Source organism: Quercus robur, chromosome 12, assembly GCF_932294415.1.
Source record: "Quercus robur chromosome 12, dhQueRobu3.1, whole genome shotgun sequence".
Lineage (NCBI taxonomy): Eukaryota > Viridiplantae > Streptophyta > Magnoliopsida > Fagales > Fagaceae > Quercus > Quercus robur.
The window spans coordinates 19,815,680-19,838,231 of NC_065545.1; the positions used below are offsets into that span (position 1 = coordinate 19,815,680).

The 22,552-nt window shown below is 32.6% G+C and overlaps 1 protein-coding gene across 1 annotated transcript; it reads right to left on the reverse strand.

Annotated features, from left to right (window-relative positions):
• Positions 1–6,117: 6,117 nt before the first annotated feature.
• On the reverse strand, positions 6,118–7,485 carry LOC126709814 (EID1-like F-box protein 3). Its single transcript, XM_050410158.1, has one exon. The coding sequence runs from the start codon at positions 7,323–7,325 to the stop codon at positions 6,456–6,458; it is 870 nt and encodes a 289-aa protein (XP_050266115.1). The 5' UTR covers positions 7,326–7,485; the 3' UTR covers positions 6,118–6,455.
• Between the last annotated feature and the right edge of the window lie 15,067 nt (positions 7,486–22,552).

The following is a 22,552-nucleotide window of genomic DNA, read 5'->3' on the forward strand; positions in this document are numbered from 1 at the left end:
TGGAAATAAAAAATCATAAAAAAATAACTCATCTCTCTAAAATTTAAAATATATTAATTTCTAGGAAATATAATTGTATGAATGAGATTTTTCCTGAAATAGATCATAAGTTTTATTCTAATATTACAACTCACAACCAAACTAATGAATAGGTTTAGTTATTCCATTACAACACATTTTATTCATGGTAATACCCAGTACGTTTGGTACACTGAATGTGGATTATAACAGGAATGGTAACGTACCGGGTATTAATACTACTTTTGAAAGCGTTTTTAGTAACATGATATTAATGTGAGAAAAAATCAAGTTGCAATTACTCAATATCCCGATTCTTACGGGTTCCAGATCTGACCATTGAAAAATAATTCACTTTCCAAATTCTCAATTTATTTACCATTATGAAATAAATAATGTTACAACCACAAATTAACTTACAACATTTTTATTAAGCACGTTTGGTAGACTGTAATAGGCATTGTAATGTCATAGTTATTCCTATGGTTTAGCTATTCAATAGTTTGGTTATGTTTTTATTACAATGAATAGTCATTCCTTATGAATAGCTATTCTTTAAAATAAGGAATAACTATTCCTCTCTAAAAAGGTTGTAATAGCTATTCTTTAGTAAATGTAATAATTTCTAACATTTATATATTTCCAAATAAATAAATTTTCCATATCCACCTAACAATTATGGAAATAAAAAATCATAAAAAAATAACTCATCTCTCTAAAATTTAAAATATATTAATTTCTAGGAAATATAATTGTATGAATGAAATTTTTCCTGAAATAGATCATAAGTTTTATTCTAATATTACAACTCACAACCAAACTAATGAATAGGTTTAGTTATTCTATTACAACACATTTTATTCATGGTAATAAAGATTACCATTCCTGTTGTAATTCACATTCAGTGTACCAAACGTACCGGGTAAGTTTGGTACACTGAATGTGGATTACAACAGGAATGGTAACGTACGTTATTGTAGCCAATTTTTATTGTTTTTCACCAAGATCTAACATTAACATCATTTTTTTTCATTTATCAATATTCACTCACTATATTAGCAATTTGTAAAAAAACTTAAAAATATGTATCTCTAGTATTTTCCTTTTGAGTAAATTCGACTTCTTCTCCCCACCCTCCCCCCTTAATTTTTTCTTATTTATTTTTTCACCACTATGCACCCTTGGCGTGATAGTCAGTGGGGGCAAGGGCCAGTAATCAAGTCTTTAGAAAGAAGTTTTACATACATATATATATATATATATATATTTAAATTAGGCTAAAGTACATAAAATTTCTATCTTATATAAAAAAAAATTATTTTTCTTTTTGAGTAAATCATTATATAAAAAAATTAAAAAAATTAAAAATAAAAAACACAACACACACAAGAGAGAATGAAAATGAGAACCATGGGAATCTCCACTCTTCAATAAAACCATTATAACTGCATGAATAAATGCTTTTTGGTGCACTATAAAATACCAAGTACTTGGGAAGATTATTTTTGTTAGGTTGGGATGTCAAATTACAATAATGTCCGTTATGCGGAAAATCTATCTATATATATTGTAACGTCAGAACCATTCAGTGTAACTAAAAAAAAACTACTAAATGTGATATTAGTATGATCATGTGTGACATTGGTAATGCCCAATATGACATTAGTACCATTCAATGTAATAATTTGGTGACTTATATAGCAAGTTGACTGCCTAGAAGAACCATACCTCACAAAAAAGTAGGATACCATAAAATTTCTTGTTTGATTGAGATCATCTAGATATTTGAAGATAATTTTGTTAAAGATTTCTTGGGATCTCTTAATTCATGAGTAAATGAACAAATCTAATTTTATCATATCATCAACATTTAAACAAGTATTGTTTAACACTATTTTGGTATCTATCAAAGTACTAATTATGTGACAAAATATGAACAATTAATTTAATGAGTAATGGTTAAAATTTTAAGAAATCTATGATTCAATTATCCCTCTTTTTTTTTTTTTTTTCTTTTTTAATGAAAGGAAAAACTTTATTGAACCAACTAACAAATACAGAGGAGCTCCATTAACCTTACAAGCTTAGCCTCCTCATAAATCACATTTACAAGAACTGAAAAGTCATGCCCTAAATTATAAGAGTCAAAGTAGCTATTAAGCATTGACCACCGAGCTGAGGTATAAGCAGTTATGTTGGCTTCGCAATCAATGTTGTTAAAAGCTCACCTATTGAGCTAAGGAATAAGTAACTATGATTGCTTCTCAATCAATGTTGTTAAAAGCGAGTAAAGCATGTTTAACCTCAAAGCCTGAAACCCCGAGCTCTCAACACTTCGTTAGGCCCAAAAAAAAAAAAAAAAAACTCATTTAATGAATCACACTTTAAACACTTTTTTTTTTTTTGGAGCTTTTTGAAGAAGCACAAAGCATTCCTAGATAGCTTTTTTATTTTATTGCTAAAAAAGGTATGGATCATCAAAATTAATTGCTTGATCTTGAAAGAAATGAAATGAACCAATGATTTACTACACAACTACTATCCTTAGGTGTTGAATTAAACAAACAATTTTTTTTTTTTTACATGTCATATAACATATGAACAAGGTTAATTTATCATTCTTATGTTTTTTGGTCTTTGAATTTAGATATATGCTAATTGAACCATACACATTATTTGATTATAACTATCATGGTTATGTTCTTTTATAAATCACAAGAGAATTATACAAAATATATTTAAACTATCTATGACTAGATCATTATGATATTAACCATTAATAATTGTTATTAATTTACCATATAAAAATTTTAAGAATTGAAAAACTTAGGTAAAATTTGAACTTACAAACATTATACAATCAATTTGCATCTATCAAATAGGTAAAATATACAAATTTTGAGTTCTTATTATTTTTATTATATGTTACCAATGTTTCTATTAGAAAATAGTGCTCTTTACTTCAATTTGGCACGTGCTTGCGCTTTGCGCCTAGGCTCCAAGAGGCCTAAGCGCACTTTTACCAACATCAATCAATCAATATATATATAAAAACAGAGATCTCATATGAAAAAATATGAATTTTTGCCAAGTGTCACTTTTTATGCAAAGAGAATTGAAATATTCTCAAGTGCCACATCAGAGATAAGAACAAATTAAATATTGATTTTTTGTTTCATTTGGTTCAATATTTCAAAACTTTTCTAATTAAAAAATAAATATTTTTTTGTATTCTTTAGTTCAATGTTTCAAGACTTTTCCTCTCACATATATACACACAAAACTCATTGCATTTTAATTCACCATTTTCATCTCTTGGACTTCTACCCCTTTATATATATATATATATATATATATACACACACACCAATAGCTCTTCATGCCATCTCATATCAAATACACACAGACCAAAACAATATATTATTTACCTTCAATTTTTCGACGACACCTACCTAGCTCTAACATTATTGTTTCATCTAATCCTAACTTGTATGAGTTGGCTACAACCAATAAAAAGAGCTTGCATTTTATATTGAGTGACAACGACAATTACGATTTTGATGTTAAGGTTAGATATTGTGGATTTGTGGGTTTCGTAAATGATGTGGTTGACTGTGGGTGTTTAGGATGTGTACTTTATTTTAGAATTAAGGAGAAAGAGAAAGAGATCTGGAGTTCAATCCCCACCTACACCAAAAACTAATTGGTGTCTTGGTCTGATGATAAAGAACTATTATCAGGAGCGGACGGCGTAAATTGAAACTCTCTCAACCAAAAAAAAAGACACATTATTAATAGATTTATGTGTGCAATTTATAATTATTGTCTTTTATGATGAACTCATTACTAATAAAGTTCTATAATAATTATGCTATAATACATATCCAACATTTTCCAAAACCATCTTATATAAAACATTACAATATTATCCGTACATCGCACAAATTGCTTACTAGTTGTTCTCAATTGACCCAGCTCACATTAGCATCATCAAAACTCTACAATACCATTCTGGCACCATCATCAAAGTTTTTAATTGTCCAAGAAACTGCAGAATCGTGGCTTCTTAGACTTCAATACAACTGCTGAAGTCCCCTTCTATATATAACCAACCTTCCAAGATTAGCTTAGGAAGCCAGTTTTAATTCTCACAGGATAGCCTCAACTTCAGCTTGGATAGGGGTGATGGTGTCCAATTTCTTTGTAACGAGTCTAATGACAAACACTAGTTCTCCAATCTCTGGCTACAACAACAATAGAAGAGTTTTAAGACCCCAATTTCTGCATCACAATTAAGCTTGATTGCACTTGATAATTAATAAATTAAAATAAAAAGAAGCTTGATTGCACTTTGTTGTGGCTTGACCAGCTCATAGATCTCCATTTGGAGAACTATGAGAGCCTAGCCTTGTCATAGTTCAATGCTCTTGGAAAATCTTCATAAAACTTCTTCAAACCTGTTCATAGTGCAGGCCTTTGTTCTCAGATACAGTCTGGCTTTTGCACTTCCAAACCCACTCAAAGACTAGTGCACCATATAACAAGAACTTGCTTCTTTGCTCCTCATCAGAATTAGGAATCCAAGGGGGTCAAATAGGATATCCATCCATTGATCTAGAGAAGAAACCTGAACTTCATCAATTTTAATACTTCACCAGTTCCCATATCATAATGCTCTTACAAAATGGCATTGCAAGAATAGGTGAGAGGCAGTCTCTTGTTCACAATCACATAAGAGGGCAGCTAGGATCAGCTTATCTAGAAAACCTGTTTAGCTTATAATTCGTGGGTAGGATGTTGGTTGAAATTCTCCATAACAATATCTTGTGTCTCTCATGAAATCTGGACTTCCAACTTTGTCATAATGCCTAAGAAATACTCTTCAAACTTCAATTTCAATATGACCTTTTTGCAGTGAAGAATAAAGAGAGACGAAAACTAATCATAATCTTCTATCACCACCTTTCTATTATCATTGCAAGCTAGATAATGTTCCAAAAAACAAATTTATTAATAATGAAGTTAAAGTATAGAAACATCTCTGCTGTCAAAGCAGCAGAGAAACATCTTGACAAATCAAATGACATATATTTGAGGATTGAGCACTTAGCAAATTTTCATTTGTTTGTTTACAATAATTATGGTACATATAATAATCATATAAGCTTTTATATATCCTGACTTTCTTTAAAATAAAAATAAAAAAAAATCCCAACCCTCCAAATATCCAACCCCATATTCTCCTGACAGTCCAGGTAACTGTCAATACTGATTATAAAGAAACACTACAAATGTCAAGGTGTCATCAGAAAAACGAAATTTTAAAATTAAAATCCACTTCAATATCACATGAACAACATTTTTTTTTTTTTTTTTTTTTTTGATAATAAGAAATCTTTATTGAACAGACGAAAACTAAGAACTGGCTACAAAGGAAGCAGAACCAATCACATGAACAACATAACAGCTTGACTCAACTCATACAAAAAATGAAACGTAACAATATAAAAGAAGGGTCAAAATTAGGAATGGTAATTTAGGTGTAGTATATTTAGTTTCCCAATTAAATTCAAAGTTTCAAACACCATTTATATTTCATTGGCTAATGCAACAACGTGTTTGACTTTTAGTTAAGAAAAATTATTGGTAGTCCCGGTGCAATCTTCCGAACTCTCGCATTGGGACTTATCCTTGTTATAAGAGTCTGATGCATCGTTCTGAAACTACTCAATTATTACCATTTTGTTAAAAGATCTACTAAAAACATCTCCAATAGTGTAATTAAAAGTAAAATAATAGAGAATTAGACCAAAAAAAAACAATGATCTCCAATAAATTCTCTAAATTCTAAATTTTTTTCTCATAAATAGTAACTCATCAAATCTAATAGGGCTATTGTACATCTTTCAAATGTTTTTCCTATTATAATAATCATATATTGAATAAAAAAATATTAAAAAATATGTAGTTATTAAAAAATTAATAAAAAATTAATAAAAAAATAATATTTAAATAAGATAAAGGATAAAATAAAGAATCTGCTAAAAAGTGTATTTAAAAAAAAAATAAATAGCTAAAAAGTAAAAATCACTCCAAACAATACAAAAGTGTTCTTCAAATTCACTTCAATATCACAGTACAAATTTGAAAAATCTGCTAGAGATACTCTAATATACTACACCTTTGTTACTGCACATCAATTTGCCCATATCCGAAACTCATTTATATTGATCTGAGAAAGTTAAGGTAACCCAAAAAAGTAGCACACCGGGAAAAAATTCTCAAAAAAAAAAAACTAAAAACCCAATATTCCACGTCAACCTAACTCCAAAATCCAAATCATCTACTCTCTCCATGTCATCATTTCCCACCAAATCACAGAATCAAAATCAAATTCAAAGCCCCCCCCCCCCCCTGCCACGTGGAAGCAACTGAAGTTAATTTTCCTCTCGTGAACTCGCACTCCCACTAACCACCATGTGATCAACCTCATGGGCCCCAGTTTCATCCTCATCGTCACCGTCCACGTCATCATCAAGATCAAGATCAAGATCATCCTCATCCTCATCGGACGACAGAGGGACGAGCCAGCACGAACCATGCAAATGCCCATTAACACAGACAAAGTACTCCAATCCACCGTGATGTGAGCCGAGCCGCCGAGCCGCGCTTTTGGGAACAAGCCGAGCCGAAGTCATGCTCCACACTGGGGCCCCACAAAAAGGACACCTCACCTTTTCCTCGAGCTCTACCTGCCGTCCGATCAAACACGCTCTCGTCCTCGATTTCAAGAATCCCTTAAATACCCCTCTATAAACCCCCAAATCATCTTCCTTGCCACCGCCACTCGGGTTCGGGTGCTCACACGGGTCACTAACGTACAACAAATCGCCCCGGCATTTCTTGCTCAGAAAACTCCGACCCGAAGTTTTCGAAAACCGCGAGGCCTTCACGAAGTGACCCGGCAAGTCCCGACTCAGCTTGAAATTCCGAGTCGACTCGCTCCCGCAGCAGAAGAAAAGGAGCTTCGCCAGCGCGTGCCATCCACCGCCGATCCGGTTGTTGGTCGACCCGCTGGCCAATGTGGATACCATTCTCGGAGCGCGATGAACGCAGAGCTCGCGCCAGAGAAGCCGGTTCGCTATGGCCCGTAGCTTCCGGTTCACTGAGGAAGTCGAACACAGAGTATGTATGTCCCATTTGATCGACTCGAAGATCAAAACCAGGACTCGCTCGTTGATAATGCCTGACTCGTCCGACTCGGAGCCTCGACTCGGTCGGAGTCGCGTGTTAGCGTTGGCACTCATCCTAATCCTAATCCAAGTTTTCAACGGTTTCTTATTTCCTAACGGGCTTCCTATATATACGGTTATTTTAGGGAAAACGTGGCGTGCGTGGATTGGTTCGTACAGTGCCTTAGATACTGGTTTAGGAAATACTAACGTGTCGATTTTTTATTGGCTTAGGGACGCGTGTTGGTATTGTATTGCTGAGACACTGTGATAGAGAATCGAGGAGTTACGTCAGGTTTTGGATTTGAAGGCGGGGAATCATGGACACGTGTCCCACTGGGGGCTCTGATTCTCAAAAGATCTTTTTAAGTGGCTCAAAAATATCTCAGGTTCTAGTTCTACGTGTTGGACTCTTTTTGCGCGTTTTGACACGAGTCCACTTGATTTATCCGCTTTTTTTTTCGCTCTACTAGTAATATTCCACACGTGGGATTAGGGTTGGGTTACACGTGTAATTCCTAGACTAAATTTATTGCAGTATTTTAGTTGATTGTGTTTTGCACTTTTGGTAGTGTTTTTTAGATACACAACGCTTTTCTCGGTTTTTTTCTTTTGGGGAATACAATATAGCTTGTTGGTCTGGCTGTAACACGGAAAACATTTTTTATGAAAATATTCTTCAATATTTAGTGTCCGTTCAGTAAAGATTATTTTTGTCAACTTATTTTATTATTCAGTTTGTTTTTATTACTATTCATAGGTCTTACTATACTTTTTTATATTATTTATGGGTCTTACTATACTATTTCAGCTAACTTTTACATTTATTTACAATACTTTTAATAAAAAATTTTCAATTTCAACAAAATGAGCAAATCTCAAATAAATCTTTAGTGTGATATACAAATATTTAAGTACCTTTAAAATTGATGTCTTCCCAACTATTGTTGTTGGTGACAGTTTAGTCACCGAATGGAGAGGGAACAAATTCATCTCTGTTTGACAAACCTGCAATTGCTACCTTTCGACTGCCATCGATGGTGGCCGGTCTAATCACCATTCACCTTTGTATGACTAATTTGCAGTCACTAATAATTAAGAGTCACACTTTTATTTTTGTAAAATGTTTTATGAAAGAGAAACATTATTCTAATAGTTTTTTTTTTTTTGATGTTGTTTTACCCACTATTATTTTTAGATCATAGCTGCTAAATTCTATTTTTAGTATGGTGACCAGGTATTCTTGATTTTTTGAGTCTAATGTTTAAATTTTCTGACATATTCCATGATTGAAGTTATTTGAATTCATCGTAAATACTAATTTTTTATTACGTACCAATCTAATTTAATTATATAGCAATTTTTTTGCAAAAATATACTAAAAAAGAAAAAAGAAATGTTCCTAAACATATGGTAATTTTATTAGTGTCTATCACGTGGTTAGCGTATGGTCGTATGGACGAAAAGTCCAAAAGGAGAAAAACGGGCAAAAAGAGTTTGGAGTTTGGTAAACAAGAGTATGGGTAGGTGTGCAAAAACCAACGTTTACTTTGTCAGGAGACTCAGGGCTTGACCTCAAATTCAAAAAGTTGCCTAATGATCAGTTTGGTCTATTGTAGATTTTTGAAACTCTGATCTGATGTTGGCCTTCTTCGTTTCGATAATTGCGATAGAATAAAACGTACATCATTGGCCCGCGTGTCCAAGAAAAAAATTGACCCTTTAGATAGCACGTGGCAGCATCGGCACCTTCTCATTGGATAATGGTGATAGATTCATGCTAATATGTGTTTTTAAAGTATTATTAATAATTTATTTTAAAAAAATTTAAACATTATTTTTATAAAAAATAAAAAAAATCAAAATATTAAAGGTTCGAAAAATATTTTCTCAATAATTAAAAAAACTGCCGATACTTTTTAAATTTTTTTAAAAAATATTTTAAAAAACAATTAATTATTGTGTGATTTTTTTTTTTTTTGATGAGAATTATTATGTGATTTTAGAGCATACATTAACAAAATCTAAATATTTAATTGATTATTTATCCATGCCCGTTTCCCATGATTGTATGGACTGTAGTGACTGTGTGTTGTACTTCTTAGAACACGTGGTGGGCAACGAAGCTACCCATTAGACTTTGTCTGGACACGTGGCTAATTTTTTAATTTAACAATGGACCACTTTTTTATTCGATTCTCAGCTTTTTTTCCCATTGACTATTGTTGTTGGGGTCGGGAAAACATATACTCCTTTCGTTGCTTTTGTCACCTTTGTGCGATCAAGATGGCCACAAAGTGTATCCTACACGTGCCCTGATTATTATTGGTTTGGTATGAATAATCACTTTCACAACACAACAGAGATATTGAAATAAAAATCTTCTAGGTTCTAGAAGTGGATTAAAAAGATTCATTAGATTAACATTTCAATGTAGACTCAATTCATTATTTAGAAAAAAAAAATTGTTTAAACAAGCAATGCATCATCAAGCAATCCAATGTTTGATCCCAATGAATATAAATTATAGCTAAACATTGTACAATGTTTTTAGTGAATGACAATTCATAACAAAAATGTCCAAACAAACTATTTTATGTAACATTGAACAAAGTAAAAGGATGATGAAGGGTCTGAAAATAATCAAGTGAGCCGAATAAATGGGTTAGATAAGTTGGCTAACAAAAAATAAATAAATTAAAGTTCAGTGTTGCAATTTTAGAGGAAAAAATGGTGATACAAATTACCATTGGTTAGGTCTGAGCTGGTAAAATTTGGAAATGCTCTTGAAGATTGGTTATTGGTATGAATTATTGTGATTTTGACTCTTAGCGCATAAGAGATTCTCCTAATAGAAGTTAAGATATGATGAGAGGATATGAATACAGGAAGGCTTTAGCCATATAACCACAAAACATGATATCTGTTAAGTAGTGACAAGATTCTACAATAGTGTTATACTGTTGTGTGAACTCAATGAAGTTCCATGATGCCAATATAGAGTTGAGTGTGTGTGAGAGAGAGAGAGGGATGGTCCGGATGGATTTGGATCCCATACAATAAGGGCATGTTTGGTATACTGTAATAGATATTGTAATATAATAGCTATTTCTATGGTTTAACTATTCAGTATTTTGGTTATATTTTTATTACAGAAAATAGTTATTCCTTATGAATAACTAATCTTTACAATGAGGAATAATTATTCATCTCTAAAAGAGTTGTAATAGTTATTCCTTAGTGTGTGTAATAATTTATAAAATTAGTATATTTCCAAATAAACAAACTTTCCATATGCACATAATTATTATGGAAAATAAATCATCTCTCTCAAATTTAAAAACATATTATTTTCTTGAAAATATTAATCATTTGAGTAAGATATTTCCTAAAATAGATCTTAAATTTTATCCTAATGTTACAACTCATAACCAAACTTATGAATAGGTTCCTATGTTAGATATTTAAGTTTAATTTTTGTGGGTTTTCTTTGTTTTTGTTTGGTACTGAATTTGGGCATATAGATATATATATATATATATATATATATATAAACTTTGCTTTTTGCTTAGAAGGAAGGAGAGGAAAAGGCAAATTGGGAAGTTAGCAATGATAGAATGTGATATTCTATTTCAATTTACATTCAAAAGGAGAGTAAGTTGCTTTGTATGCTTTAATATAGAATTGAGATTTGATTTCTCTTTCTTAGTTTCACTATGAAAGAATTAGCAGGGGCACATATGATATTTGTTTACCTAGAAGCTATAGGCTGTGATCAATTTCCATCTTCAAGGAATTTGTTATTTTATATATTCTATGGCAAGTGGCAACAAAGTGAGAATTTATTCACTATTTGTAATGTCAAAAACAGCAATGCCTTTATTTAATTTAATTTTATTTTTGATAAGAAAAGGGCAATGCTTTTCTCTCTTGAAGTTTTTCTCATCCAAATTTCTGTTAATTCACTCTTGTTCTTGCTTTTATATAAGGGCTTTTAAATGATTGTAGTTTAAACTTTGAGATTTTCTAATGAGTCACATTCATTGCAGCTAATAGAGATTTTTAATTTGTTTTTTAATCTTGCCTTGCATACTGTTGTCTTTGGGTTAGAACCTAAGTTACCTCTCTCAAGATTCTTCTTATTCGTTTACATGTTCATCCATGCTATGTTGCTTTGTTTGTGAAGGAAAAAAGGATTCATAAAACCTACTATGTCATTTTTCTTTCTGTCATATTTGTGGCAAGTTCTATTTTTGGAGATTTGGTTTCTCCCCCCCCCCCCCCCCCCAATGAATGGGACTCACTTCCTTAGTAATTTTCTATTTTATCTTTCTGGAAAGACAAATGTGGCATAATTACTGTGTATTCAATTACATTCAAAATATATATATATATATATATATATATATATTTGCCTTGACCTCTTGCAAAACTCTTTTTCTAACCTATATGTGTGTGTGTGTGTGTGTGTGTGTGTGTGTGTGTTTTTTCAATGGCCCTAGATGGATGCTCCCTTAAATCCAAATCCACTAGCACCAAATGGCCCTAATGACCCTTTGATTGTGGATGATGAACCCCTACCAAAAAAAGCTAGAGTTAATGAGAATCAGTCCACCAGAGAGCCATCTAATGTTTGGGAGCATTTTGTTAGGTTACAAAATTGCGAAAAGTCAAAATGCAATTATTGTAAGAAGCAATACAATGCTGCTAGGAAGAATGGGACCTCATCCATGTGGGCTCATTTACTAAGATGTAAGAAGATTTTGGGTGTCATTGACATGAGCCAAATCACTTTGAGTTTCCAAGCAAACAAAACTGGTGGTGTTGAGGGAGAGTTTAGTAATGAGCTTGTTGTTGCTAAATTTTCTATTGAGAAAATTTGGATGGCTCTTGTGAGGATGATTATAGTGGATGAACTACCTTTTAGCTAGATTTGTTAAGCATGATGGTTTTATACACTTTATGGGGGTGGTTGAGCCTAGGTTTCCTGTGCCTTCTCGTCTCATGGTGGCAAGGGATTGTATTAAACTTTGGTTTGGGGAAAGGGAGAAGTTGATAAGCTATTTGAAATTGGGCCAAAGGGTGTCTTTGACTACTAACACATGGACTTCCATTCAAAACCTCAACTATATATGTCTCACTTGCCACTATATTGATGGTGATTGGACCTATCAAAAAGGGATTTTGAATTTTTTTATAGTTCCAAATCATAAAGGGGGGACAATTGGGAAAACTATTGAAAGGTGATTGAATGATTGGGGTATCAAAATGGTGAGAACTATCCCAGTTGATAATGCTAAATCCAATTATGTGGCTCTTGATTATTTGAAGAAGAAGTTGGAGATGAAGGATGGTTGTATGTTAGGAGGCCGGTTCTTGCACATGAGATGTGTTGCTCATATATTGAATTTCTTTGTGCAAGAGGGATTGAAAGGCATACATAACTCAATTGTTAAGGTGAGGACTGTAGTGCAGTATGTTAAATTATCACTAAAAAGGATGGATAGGTTCAAGGAAGCTGTAGAGGATGAAAAAAATCTAAGAGTTTGTTATCTCTTGATGTCCCTACTAGATGGAATTCCACATATCTTATGTTAGAGGCAACTGAGAAGTTTGAAATAGCTTTTGATAGGATGCATGAAAAGGGTGTGGAATTTAGTTCTTACTTTATGGAGGTAGATGGAAATGGGAAACAGAAGCACATTAGTCCTCCCAAGGGTGAGGATTAGGTGAATGTCAAAATGTTTTGTAACTTTCTCCGGCTTTTTTATGAGGTAACTCTACATTTTTCTGGTTCTTTATTTGTCACTTCAAATACTTATTTTTGTGAGCTAGTGGGCATTCAAAATGAATTGCATAGATTGTGTGGCATTGATGGTGATCCTTTCTTAAAAGAAATGGCACAATCTATGAAGGAAAAATATGAGAAGTATTGGGGAGACATTGAAAATATGAATTTGATGATGTTTATTGCTGTGGTTCTTGACCCAAGATATAAGATAAAATATTTGAAATATTGGTTTAATAAGTGGTATTCAAAAGAGATGGTAGAGTTTGCATTAAAATTGGTAAGTTATGCTTTATATAAGTTGTATGCCCACTATGCAAAGGGTACTGAATTATCAAGTGCTAGCGGCAATGGGCAAGCCACTAATGTTGGTTCTTCAATAGAATCAAGTGCTAGTTTTCCATACGATCCATGGAAAATTGCTTACATGAGTTAGATGAACACATAGCTACAGAAGATGATAATGAATGCACTACTGATGTGGACATATATCTTAATGAAGGATGTGAAAAAAATAGGGAGGATTTTGATATTTTGGCTTGGTGGAAGGGGAATTCTACTAGATATGTAATCCTTTCCGAGGTAGCACGAGATGTCATGGCTATTCTTGTGTCCACCGTTGCTTCTGAGTTAGCCTTTAGCATGGGGGATCGTGTTTTGGATCCTTTTAGGAGTTCATTAGTTCCTAAAATTGTGGAGGCCCTTATCTGTGCTCAAAATTGGTTAAAAAACCCCATCTAAACCAATCAATCTTTGGGAAGCAATGAATGAAGTGGAAAGTCTTGAGCAAGATGTTGAAGTGGGTAATTTTCTAAAACTATATATTTAAATTGTATATTAGTTTATTGTTCTTTGTTTATTAGTTTACTAACATTTTTTGTATTTATTTTCGTAGAATTGATGAAATTGGCAACAGAGAAAGAAGATTAAGTGAAGACTTGGAGTGTGAGCTACAAAATAGGGGGAGAAGTATAGCATTGGATGGACAAACCTTTTTTTTTTTCTTTTTCTGCGTTCATTTTCATTTGAACAATTTCCTGTTGGGTTTACAATTAATACTTGTTTTGGATTTGTAATTCATTTCATGCTTTGCTTTAGAATTGTTTGCATTATGGTTTTGATAATTGAAACTTGAAATTAGTAGGCATGACTAGAATTGCTTTGAGTATGGGTAAATTCTTTTTGCTTTGTACTTGGTGTTTCACATAAACTCTTTACTTCATATTCTTGATCTAAAGTGAAGACTGAAAAGCATTAGATTTTGATAGTTAAAACATTTAAGTTGCTTGCTACTCTACCTTGTTCAAAGTACTTGACTTCATTACATGTTTGATGTATACTTGAGAATTTAAGATAGTGATATTACTGATACATGTTGAATTGTATGGTGATATATATGTTGAATTTTTATATAACAGATGAATTTTTATACACCGCACCGCACCGCATATGTGACCGCAAAAATTAGGTGCGGTGCGGTTATGGTTTTAGCTAAACTATACACCGCACCACACCACACATGTGACCGCAAAAATGAGATGTGGTGCAGTTATAGTTTTGGCTAAACTATACACCGCACTGCACCACATATGTGACGACAAAAATGAGGTGCGGTGCAGTTATGGTTTTGGCTAAACCGCACCACAAAGGGCGATGATAAAAATGACCTAAAACCGCACCGCACCGCACTGCAAACACCCCTAAGTTTAGTTATTCTATTACAAAACATTTTATTCCTAGTAATAAAAATTACAATTCCAGTCGTAATCCTCATTCAATATACCAAACATGCCCTAAATATAATTACACAATGCAATTGTGGGATATAAAAGTTTGGAAGGTAAAAAGTAAAAATAAAATAAAATTTGAAAGGTTAAAAAAAAAAAATTTTCTATCCAAGGGGTGAGATTAATAGAGAATTTGAACTTTCAAATCTCACCTATTGAATCACTATTGCATGGTGCAACAGTCTATTACACCAAATGTAGTTCCAAGAGCAACTATTAAATTCAAATCGGCTTATTCATTTTTGCCTTAATTCCTATATGTGTGCAAATAGTCTCTCTGGCTCTCAATTTTGTTGTCTCAACTCTCTTTCTATTGTGGTAAAAGCATAATCATTATATAAGAAAAATCATATGTTTAAATCGTACATTTTATTTTCAAGAGTCTTGTAACTCAATTAACTCAATTGGTAAAATCTCTAATAGTTGAATAAGAGATTTAAAATTCAATCTCCACCTACACCAAAAACCAATTAGTGTCTTGGTCTGATGGTAAAGAGCTATAATCCAGAACAAACGTCATAGGTTGAAACTCTCTCTCAAAAAAAAATTCTTTCTTTCTCAACAAAAAATTAACAAAATGCGACTATGTATAATATAATTAAAACAATTTTCTATTGGGGAATCAAGCTTTGGATCTTCCTAATAGAAACACCAAACCTTGTGGGGGCACTATTTAGGCAGTAATATATGCTAAATGCAGGTTGAGTAATTGTGAGACTTAAAAAAATAACAATACCAAAAAAACCATTTAATGTTGTTTAAATTGCCAATTAGTAACTAAGAAAAGAACTAAATTAAAATATATGTATATATATTCAAACACAAAGATAAATAAAATTAATAGTTCAGATGCTGTTTCAACTTAAACCTCACATCTTTCTCAAGGAAAAAAAAAAACTTAAACCTCACATTTTCAAAAGTTTTTAATTAAATAATATGCTTTTAATCTCATTAGGTTAGATGTATTTTGGTTTCCTAATAATTAAGGTGGCTTCAACATTAATAAAAGGCGAAAATGCACTTTTGGTCCCTACATTTTGGGCTTTGTTACAATTTGGTCCCTAAATTGATTTAGGTCCTAGGTCAGTCCCTAATTTTCAAAAATCGTTTTTAAAATAGTCCCTACCATCAACCCAGTGACAGAAAATGCTGAGATGGCAAACGGAATGCACTGTTTGCTGATGTGGCTAATAAAATAATAATAAAAAAATATATTTAACATTTTTTAAATGCCATGTCAATTTAATTAAAAAAATAAAAATAATTTATATTTTTCAATTTCAATTTAATTCAAACTTATTTAAAAAAAAAAAAAGCACAAACTTTTAAATCTAATTTTATTATTATTATTATTGCTTTCATTATTTTTTAGGAGGTAAGAACTCATGAACTTGTTTTTCATGTTCTTTCCGGATCCAAGAAGAATCAAACCTAGAATAAGAGCACAATCAAACCCAGAACAATGCAAAATTTCATACAAAATCCCTATCCTCCACCGAAACCTCCAGAACATGAAAAAATCATCAAACTCAAACCCACATGAGAAAACCAACCCAGAAAAATCATCAAACCTCCAACCCAGAACATGAACTTCATTCTTCATGTTTTTCTCCAAATCAAGACAAACCTAATTGACTAACCCACTCAAAATCAATCACAGCACAAAAAATCCATACCCACAAACTGAAACCACCACCAACAACCAAAACAACCACCACAATCACCCACACCACCAACCACAACAACCACAAATTACCACCAAAAACCCACAGCCGATCAACCTAGCACCACCCACCGCCGAGAGTCAAACCCAAACTCAAACAAAACCCAAGACCCATACTAAAACTCAAAACACCCAAACAAAATCCAAAACCCAAACCATCCGCCGCCACTGCCACCACCACTACCACCATCAATATCCACAACTACCACCATCAACATCCAGAACAAAGAACCAAACCCCAAACCCAGATCTCAACCAAACCCCAAACCCATATCTCAACCAATCACCACCGAAGATTCACAACTCATTCAAACCCGTGACCCACAACCCATTTAAACTCGATGCAATCACCAAAACAACATCACCGACCAACGAAACAACACCACTGACCACCAAAACAACACCACTGAAACTTTGAAACCAAACCAAGACTCAAAAGCCATTGAAACCAACAACCCGTTCAAACCCCAAACCTAGAGGCGTCCGGAAGAGGCCGTGGGGCCATTTTGCGGCGGAGATCCGAGACCCCTGGAAGAAGACCCGTAAGTGGCTGGGCACCATCGACACAGCGGAGGAAGCCACTCTAGCCTACGACGAGGCCGCCTTCAGCCTCCGTGGTCCCAAAGCCAAGACTAACTTCGGCTTCATCCTCCCTCCTCCCTTACCAGCTTGCCGGTGAGATCAACGTATAGGTGCTACAAAATGGAGAACTTGGCGGTCATGACCACTCAGACTCAACAGAACACCAAAACCTCCTCATCTCCAGAGAAAAGGCCCTTTCTTTTTTATTTGAATTAATAGGAACTCAATTTTTTAAACTAAAAAAGCTTTTTTTTTTTCTCAATTTAATTAAATTAATGTTTATTTATTTATTTATTTTAAAATTTCGGACCTGGATTTTTTAAATTTTTTATTAATTTAAATCTGACGTGGCATTTCAAAAATACTAAATAAGTTTTTTTTAATAATATTTTAATATCCACGTCAACACCATGTCAACAAATAGTGCATTCCGTTTGCCACCTCAGCATTTTCTGTCACTAGGTTGACAGTAGGGACTATTTTAAAAACGATTTTTGAAAATCAAGGACTGACTTAGGACCTAAATCAATTTAGGGACCAAATTGTAACAAAGCCCAAAATGTAGGGACCAAAAGTGCATTTTTGCCTTAATAAAATAAAAATGAAAGAGAAATGGAAGGGGACAATCATGAGGGTGCTTAATAAAATAAAAATGAAAGAGAAATGGAAGGGGACAATCATGAGGGTACTAAAAGAGAGAGAGAGAGAGAGAGAGAGAGAGAAAAAACTATTTAGAAATCTATATTATATATAAGAGGATTCTTCTTTTTTGAACTGGATTTTTTTGTGGTTCTAAAATAATCTCATTAATAAAATGTAATTTCTCTTAAAAATTGGATCATGAATGTTAAATAATTTTTTTTTTTTTAAGAAACAAACTAACGGTTAAACACACTTATACACACACACACACACACACTTAATTACACTCTTTCACGAAGCTCAAACAAATTTCGTTTTGAATTTAAAAAGAAAACTCCTAAAATTTATGATTTTTTTGTTCCCTAAAATTTTAGCCATTTTTATTCATTTTTCATCAGAATAAAAGTAAAACACCCCAAATTTAAAAAATATAAAATAAAAAACTAAGAGAACTCCTAAAATTTAGCATTCTTTACCCGTACATTCATCTTATTTTTTCTTCCTAAACTTTTCTTTATACCACTACACCACTTTTAAACACACGTTACTACTTTTCTCTAAAGTTTATCATTTTTATTTGTTTGAAAAAAAAATCTAAATTATAATAAATGCAAATTATTAACTTTTACCAAAAAAATAGTAGTAATAGAATATGTTGTTAACCAAAAATACTTAAACAAAATGATCAAACTTGGTTAAATCAACACTTGTGATCAGTGGCGGAGCCAGGATTTCAATTTAGGAGGGGCAAGATTTAAAGAAAATATTAAACAAAAAATAACCTAAAAAAAAATCAATATCAATAGCCAAACGAATAAAAAGTTGTAAACAACTATAATTGTCATACAAAATTTAATATAAATGTAAATGTAAATGTAAAATATAATTTATTTTTCATTCCAAGTTTAATTTATTGAATAGCCTTTGCTCTCTCTCTTTTCTTTTCTTTTTTTCTTTTTTTTTTTATTTTGAAATTGTTGCATAGTCACTAACAAAGTAAAAAATTAATCTAAATACATAAAGTTTAAATATCTAATTTAATTCTTTAAATTCAATTGAGAAAATAAATCAATCAAATATGTTAAGAATATAGCAATAACCTGTAAAATTGTATATATGTATGTGAAAGTAACAAACTATCAGTTTTAATTTGCCACATAGGATAGTTGTGAAAAATATGTATAGTATTAATTGAGGTTGTAGAATAACTTAAATGGTTGTGAATATAAATATATATTTTTTGGAGTTAAACACTAAAGTGCAGTGTATGGTATAATTATCACATTGACACACTAAAGTGCAGTGTATGGTAATTATCACGTTGACAACCTCGACAATTAAGGGCCCGTTTGGTACATGTGTTTAAAAATTGAAAATTGTTGTTTGAAAACATTTATAGAAATACGTGTAGGTGAAAAAGTGCATTAAAATACGTGAAATGTTGTTTAAAAACTGAAAATGGTTGTTTAAAAACACAAACCAAACACCCCCTAAAAGCTTAAAAAAAAGAAGTTATATTACTATGGTAACTATTAAGTGGCGTGAACCATAAAGCTTTTCCTCTTTTTATTGGGAAAAATGTCCATACATCTTCTAAAATTTGAAGCAGTGGCCGCTCTCTTAAACTTTTTTTATTGGCCAATTTATTCTATAAACTTTATATATCTGCCAAATTAGTACTTCTAGTCAGTGTACTGTCAAAACTAACGGAATGGTCACGTCGGGCACACGTAAGCTTTAAAAAAACAAACTCATAACCCATAATTTGTAACTCGCTGGATTGATGGAAAGAACAAAGAAGAGAAGCAAGGTCTGACTGGATAGAGGATAGCTTCTCTATTATCTCTTCAGGGCTCTAGAAAGTCCATTATCGCTTCCCACTTGAGACCTCGAATAGCACCACAATTTTCGGATCATCTCTCTCTCAACCCCACACCATGCAAACCTCTCTACACCTACGCACTACCCAATACCCACAACTCAAAGTCTTATTGCCACCATGAAGGGGGCGGTCATAACATAGCTACATCCCTGGTAGGGGTGACAATTTTTATCCATATCCATGAACCCACCCATTACCCACCTTATTTGGATAAGTCTTAACCCAACCCATTTGAATATTTGGGTTAAATGGGTAAAAGACCCATTTGGTTATTTAATTAGATGGGTCTAAATGAATAATCTCACTAATATCCACTAAATCCATCTAAAATTTAAATAAACAACATAAAATCTAAATTTCTAGAAAATGACTACAATACCCCTGAAACTTAAAAAATGACCAAAATACTACCAAAACCCAAAAAATAACTAAAATACCCCCGAAACCCAAAATATGACCAAAATACCCCCGAAACCTAAAAAATGACCAAAATACCCCCCAAAACCTAAAAATTACCAAAATACCCCCAAAACCAAGAAAATGACCAAAATATCCCTGAAACCAAAAAAATGACCAAAATACCCCCAAAACCCAACAAATGACCAAAATACCCCCAAAATCCAAAAAATGACCAAAATACCCCTAAAATCTAAAAATTACAAAAATACCACCAAAACCCAAAAAATGACCAAAATACCCCCGAAACCTAAAAATGACCAAAATACCTCCAAAACTCAAAAAATAACCAAAATACCCCTAAAACCCAAAAAATAACCAAAATACTCCCAAAACCCAAAAAATGACCAAAATACCTCTGAAACCCAAAAAATGACTAAAATACCCCTAAAACCTAAAAATAACCAAAATACCTTCAAAACCCAAAAAATGACAAAAATACCCTCGAAACCCAAAAAAGACCAAATTTCCCCAAAACCCAAAAAATGACCAAAATACCCCCAAAACCCACAAAATGACCAAAATACCTCCAAAATCTCTAAAATGAGCAAAATACCCCCCAAAACCTCTCAAATGTCCAAAATACCCTAAAAACCCGAAAAATGACCAAAATGCTTCCTAAACCTAAAAAATGACCAAAATACCCCCTAAACCTTAAAAATGACCAAAATACCTTTGAAACCTTAAAATTACCAAAAATACCCCCAAAACCTAAAAAATGACCAAAATACCTCTGAAACCTGTAAAATGATTAAAATACCCCAAGACCTAAAAAATGACTAAAATAACCCCAAAACCTAAAACAATGACCAAAATACCCCCAAAAACCTAAGAAAATGACCAAAATACCCCTAAAACCTAACAATTACCAAAATACACCCTAAACCTAAAAAATTACCAAAATACTCCCTAAACCTAAAAAATTACCAAAATACTTCATGAATCTAAAAAATGACCGAAATATCTCTAAAACCTAAAAAATAACTGAAATACCCCAGAAACCTAAAAAAATTACCAAAATACCCCGAAACCTAAAAAATGATCGAAATACCCCCAAAAACCTAAAAAATGACCGAAATAACCCCAAAACCCAAAAAAATGATCAATAAAAACCCCTGAAACCCAAAATTATGACCAAAATGCCCCTAAACATGTAAGATGACCAAAATACACCTGAAACATCTAAAATTACCGAAATAGAGGTTTCAGGGTATTTTGGATGTTTCAAGGATATTTTTGACAAATTAAAGGTTCTAAGAGTCTTTCATTCATTTTATAGGTTTCGAGGGAATTTTGGTAATTTTTTAGGTTTTGGGGTTATTTTGATCATCTTTTAGATTCTAAGGGTATTTTAGCCATTTTTTAGGTTACGGGGGCATTTCTGTCATCTTTTAGTTTTAGGGTTATTTCGGTAAATTTCTAGGGTTCAAAAGTATTTTGGTAATTTTTAGGTTTTGGGGTATTTCGTTCATTTTTTGGGATTCAAGGGTATTTGGTATTTTTTGAGTTTCGGGGGTATTTTGGTTTTTTTTTTTTTTTTGAGGTTTTGGGGGTATTTTGGTAATTTTTTGGGTTTCAAGGGTATTTTGGTAATTTTTAGGTTTTTGGGGTATTTTGGTCAGTTTTTGGGTTTCGGGGATATTTTGATCATTTTTTGGGTTTTGGAAGTATTTTGGTCATTTTTAGGTTTCGGGGGTATTTTGGTAATTTTTAGGTTTTGGGGGTATTTTGGTCATTTTTTGGGTTTCGGAGGTATTTTGGTCATTTTTAGGTTTTGATGGTATTTTGGTCATTTTTTTGGGTTTTGAGGATATTTTGGTCATTTTTTGGGTTTTGGGGGTATTTTGGTCATTTTTGGGTTTTGGAGGTATTTTGGTCATTTTTTAGGTTTTGGGGGGCATTTTGGTAATTTTTAGGTTTCGGCGGTATTTTGGTCACTTTTTGAGTTTTGGGAGTATTTTGGTAATTTTTTGGGTTTTATGGGGTATTTTGGTCATTTTAGAGGTTTCATGAGTATTTTGCTAATTTTAGAGATTTTGTGGATAATTTTGGATGTCCAAGGGTATATTGGTAATTTTGGAAGATTAGGGGTATTTGCATCATTTTAGGTATTTATGGGTATTTTGGAGGTCAAGAGGGTATTCAAGTAGTTTTAGAGGTATTTGGGTCATATTGGGTTAAATGGGTGGGTTACTAATTAAATGGGTTGGGTTGGTAATGGATAATTAATTTATATATAAACGGGTCATAAATGGATAAATGGGTAATTATACACCCAACCCAGGGTGGCAAATGGGCAGGTTGGTCATTTTTTGGGTTTCGGAGGTATTTTGGTCATTTTTAGGTTTTGATGGTATTTTGGTCATTTTTTTGGGTTTGGAGGATATTTTGGTCATTTTTTGGGTTTTGGGGGTATTTTGGTCATTTTTGGGTTTTGGAGGT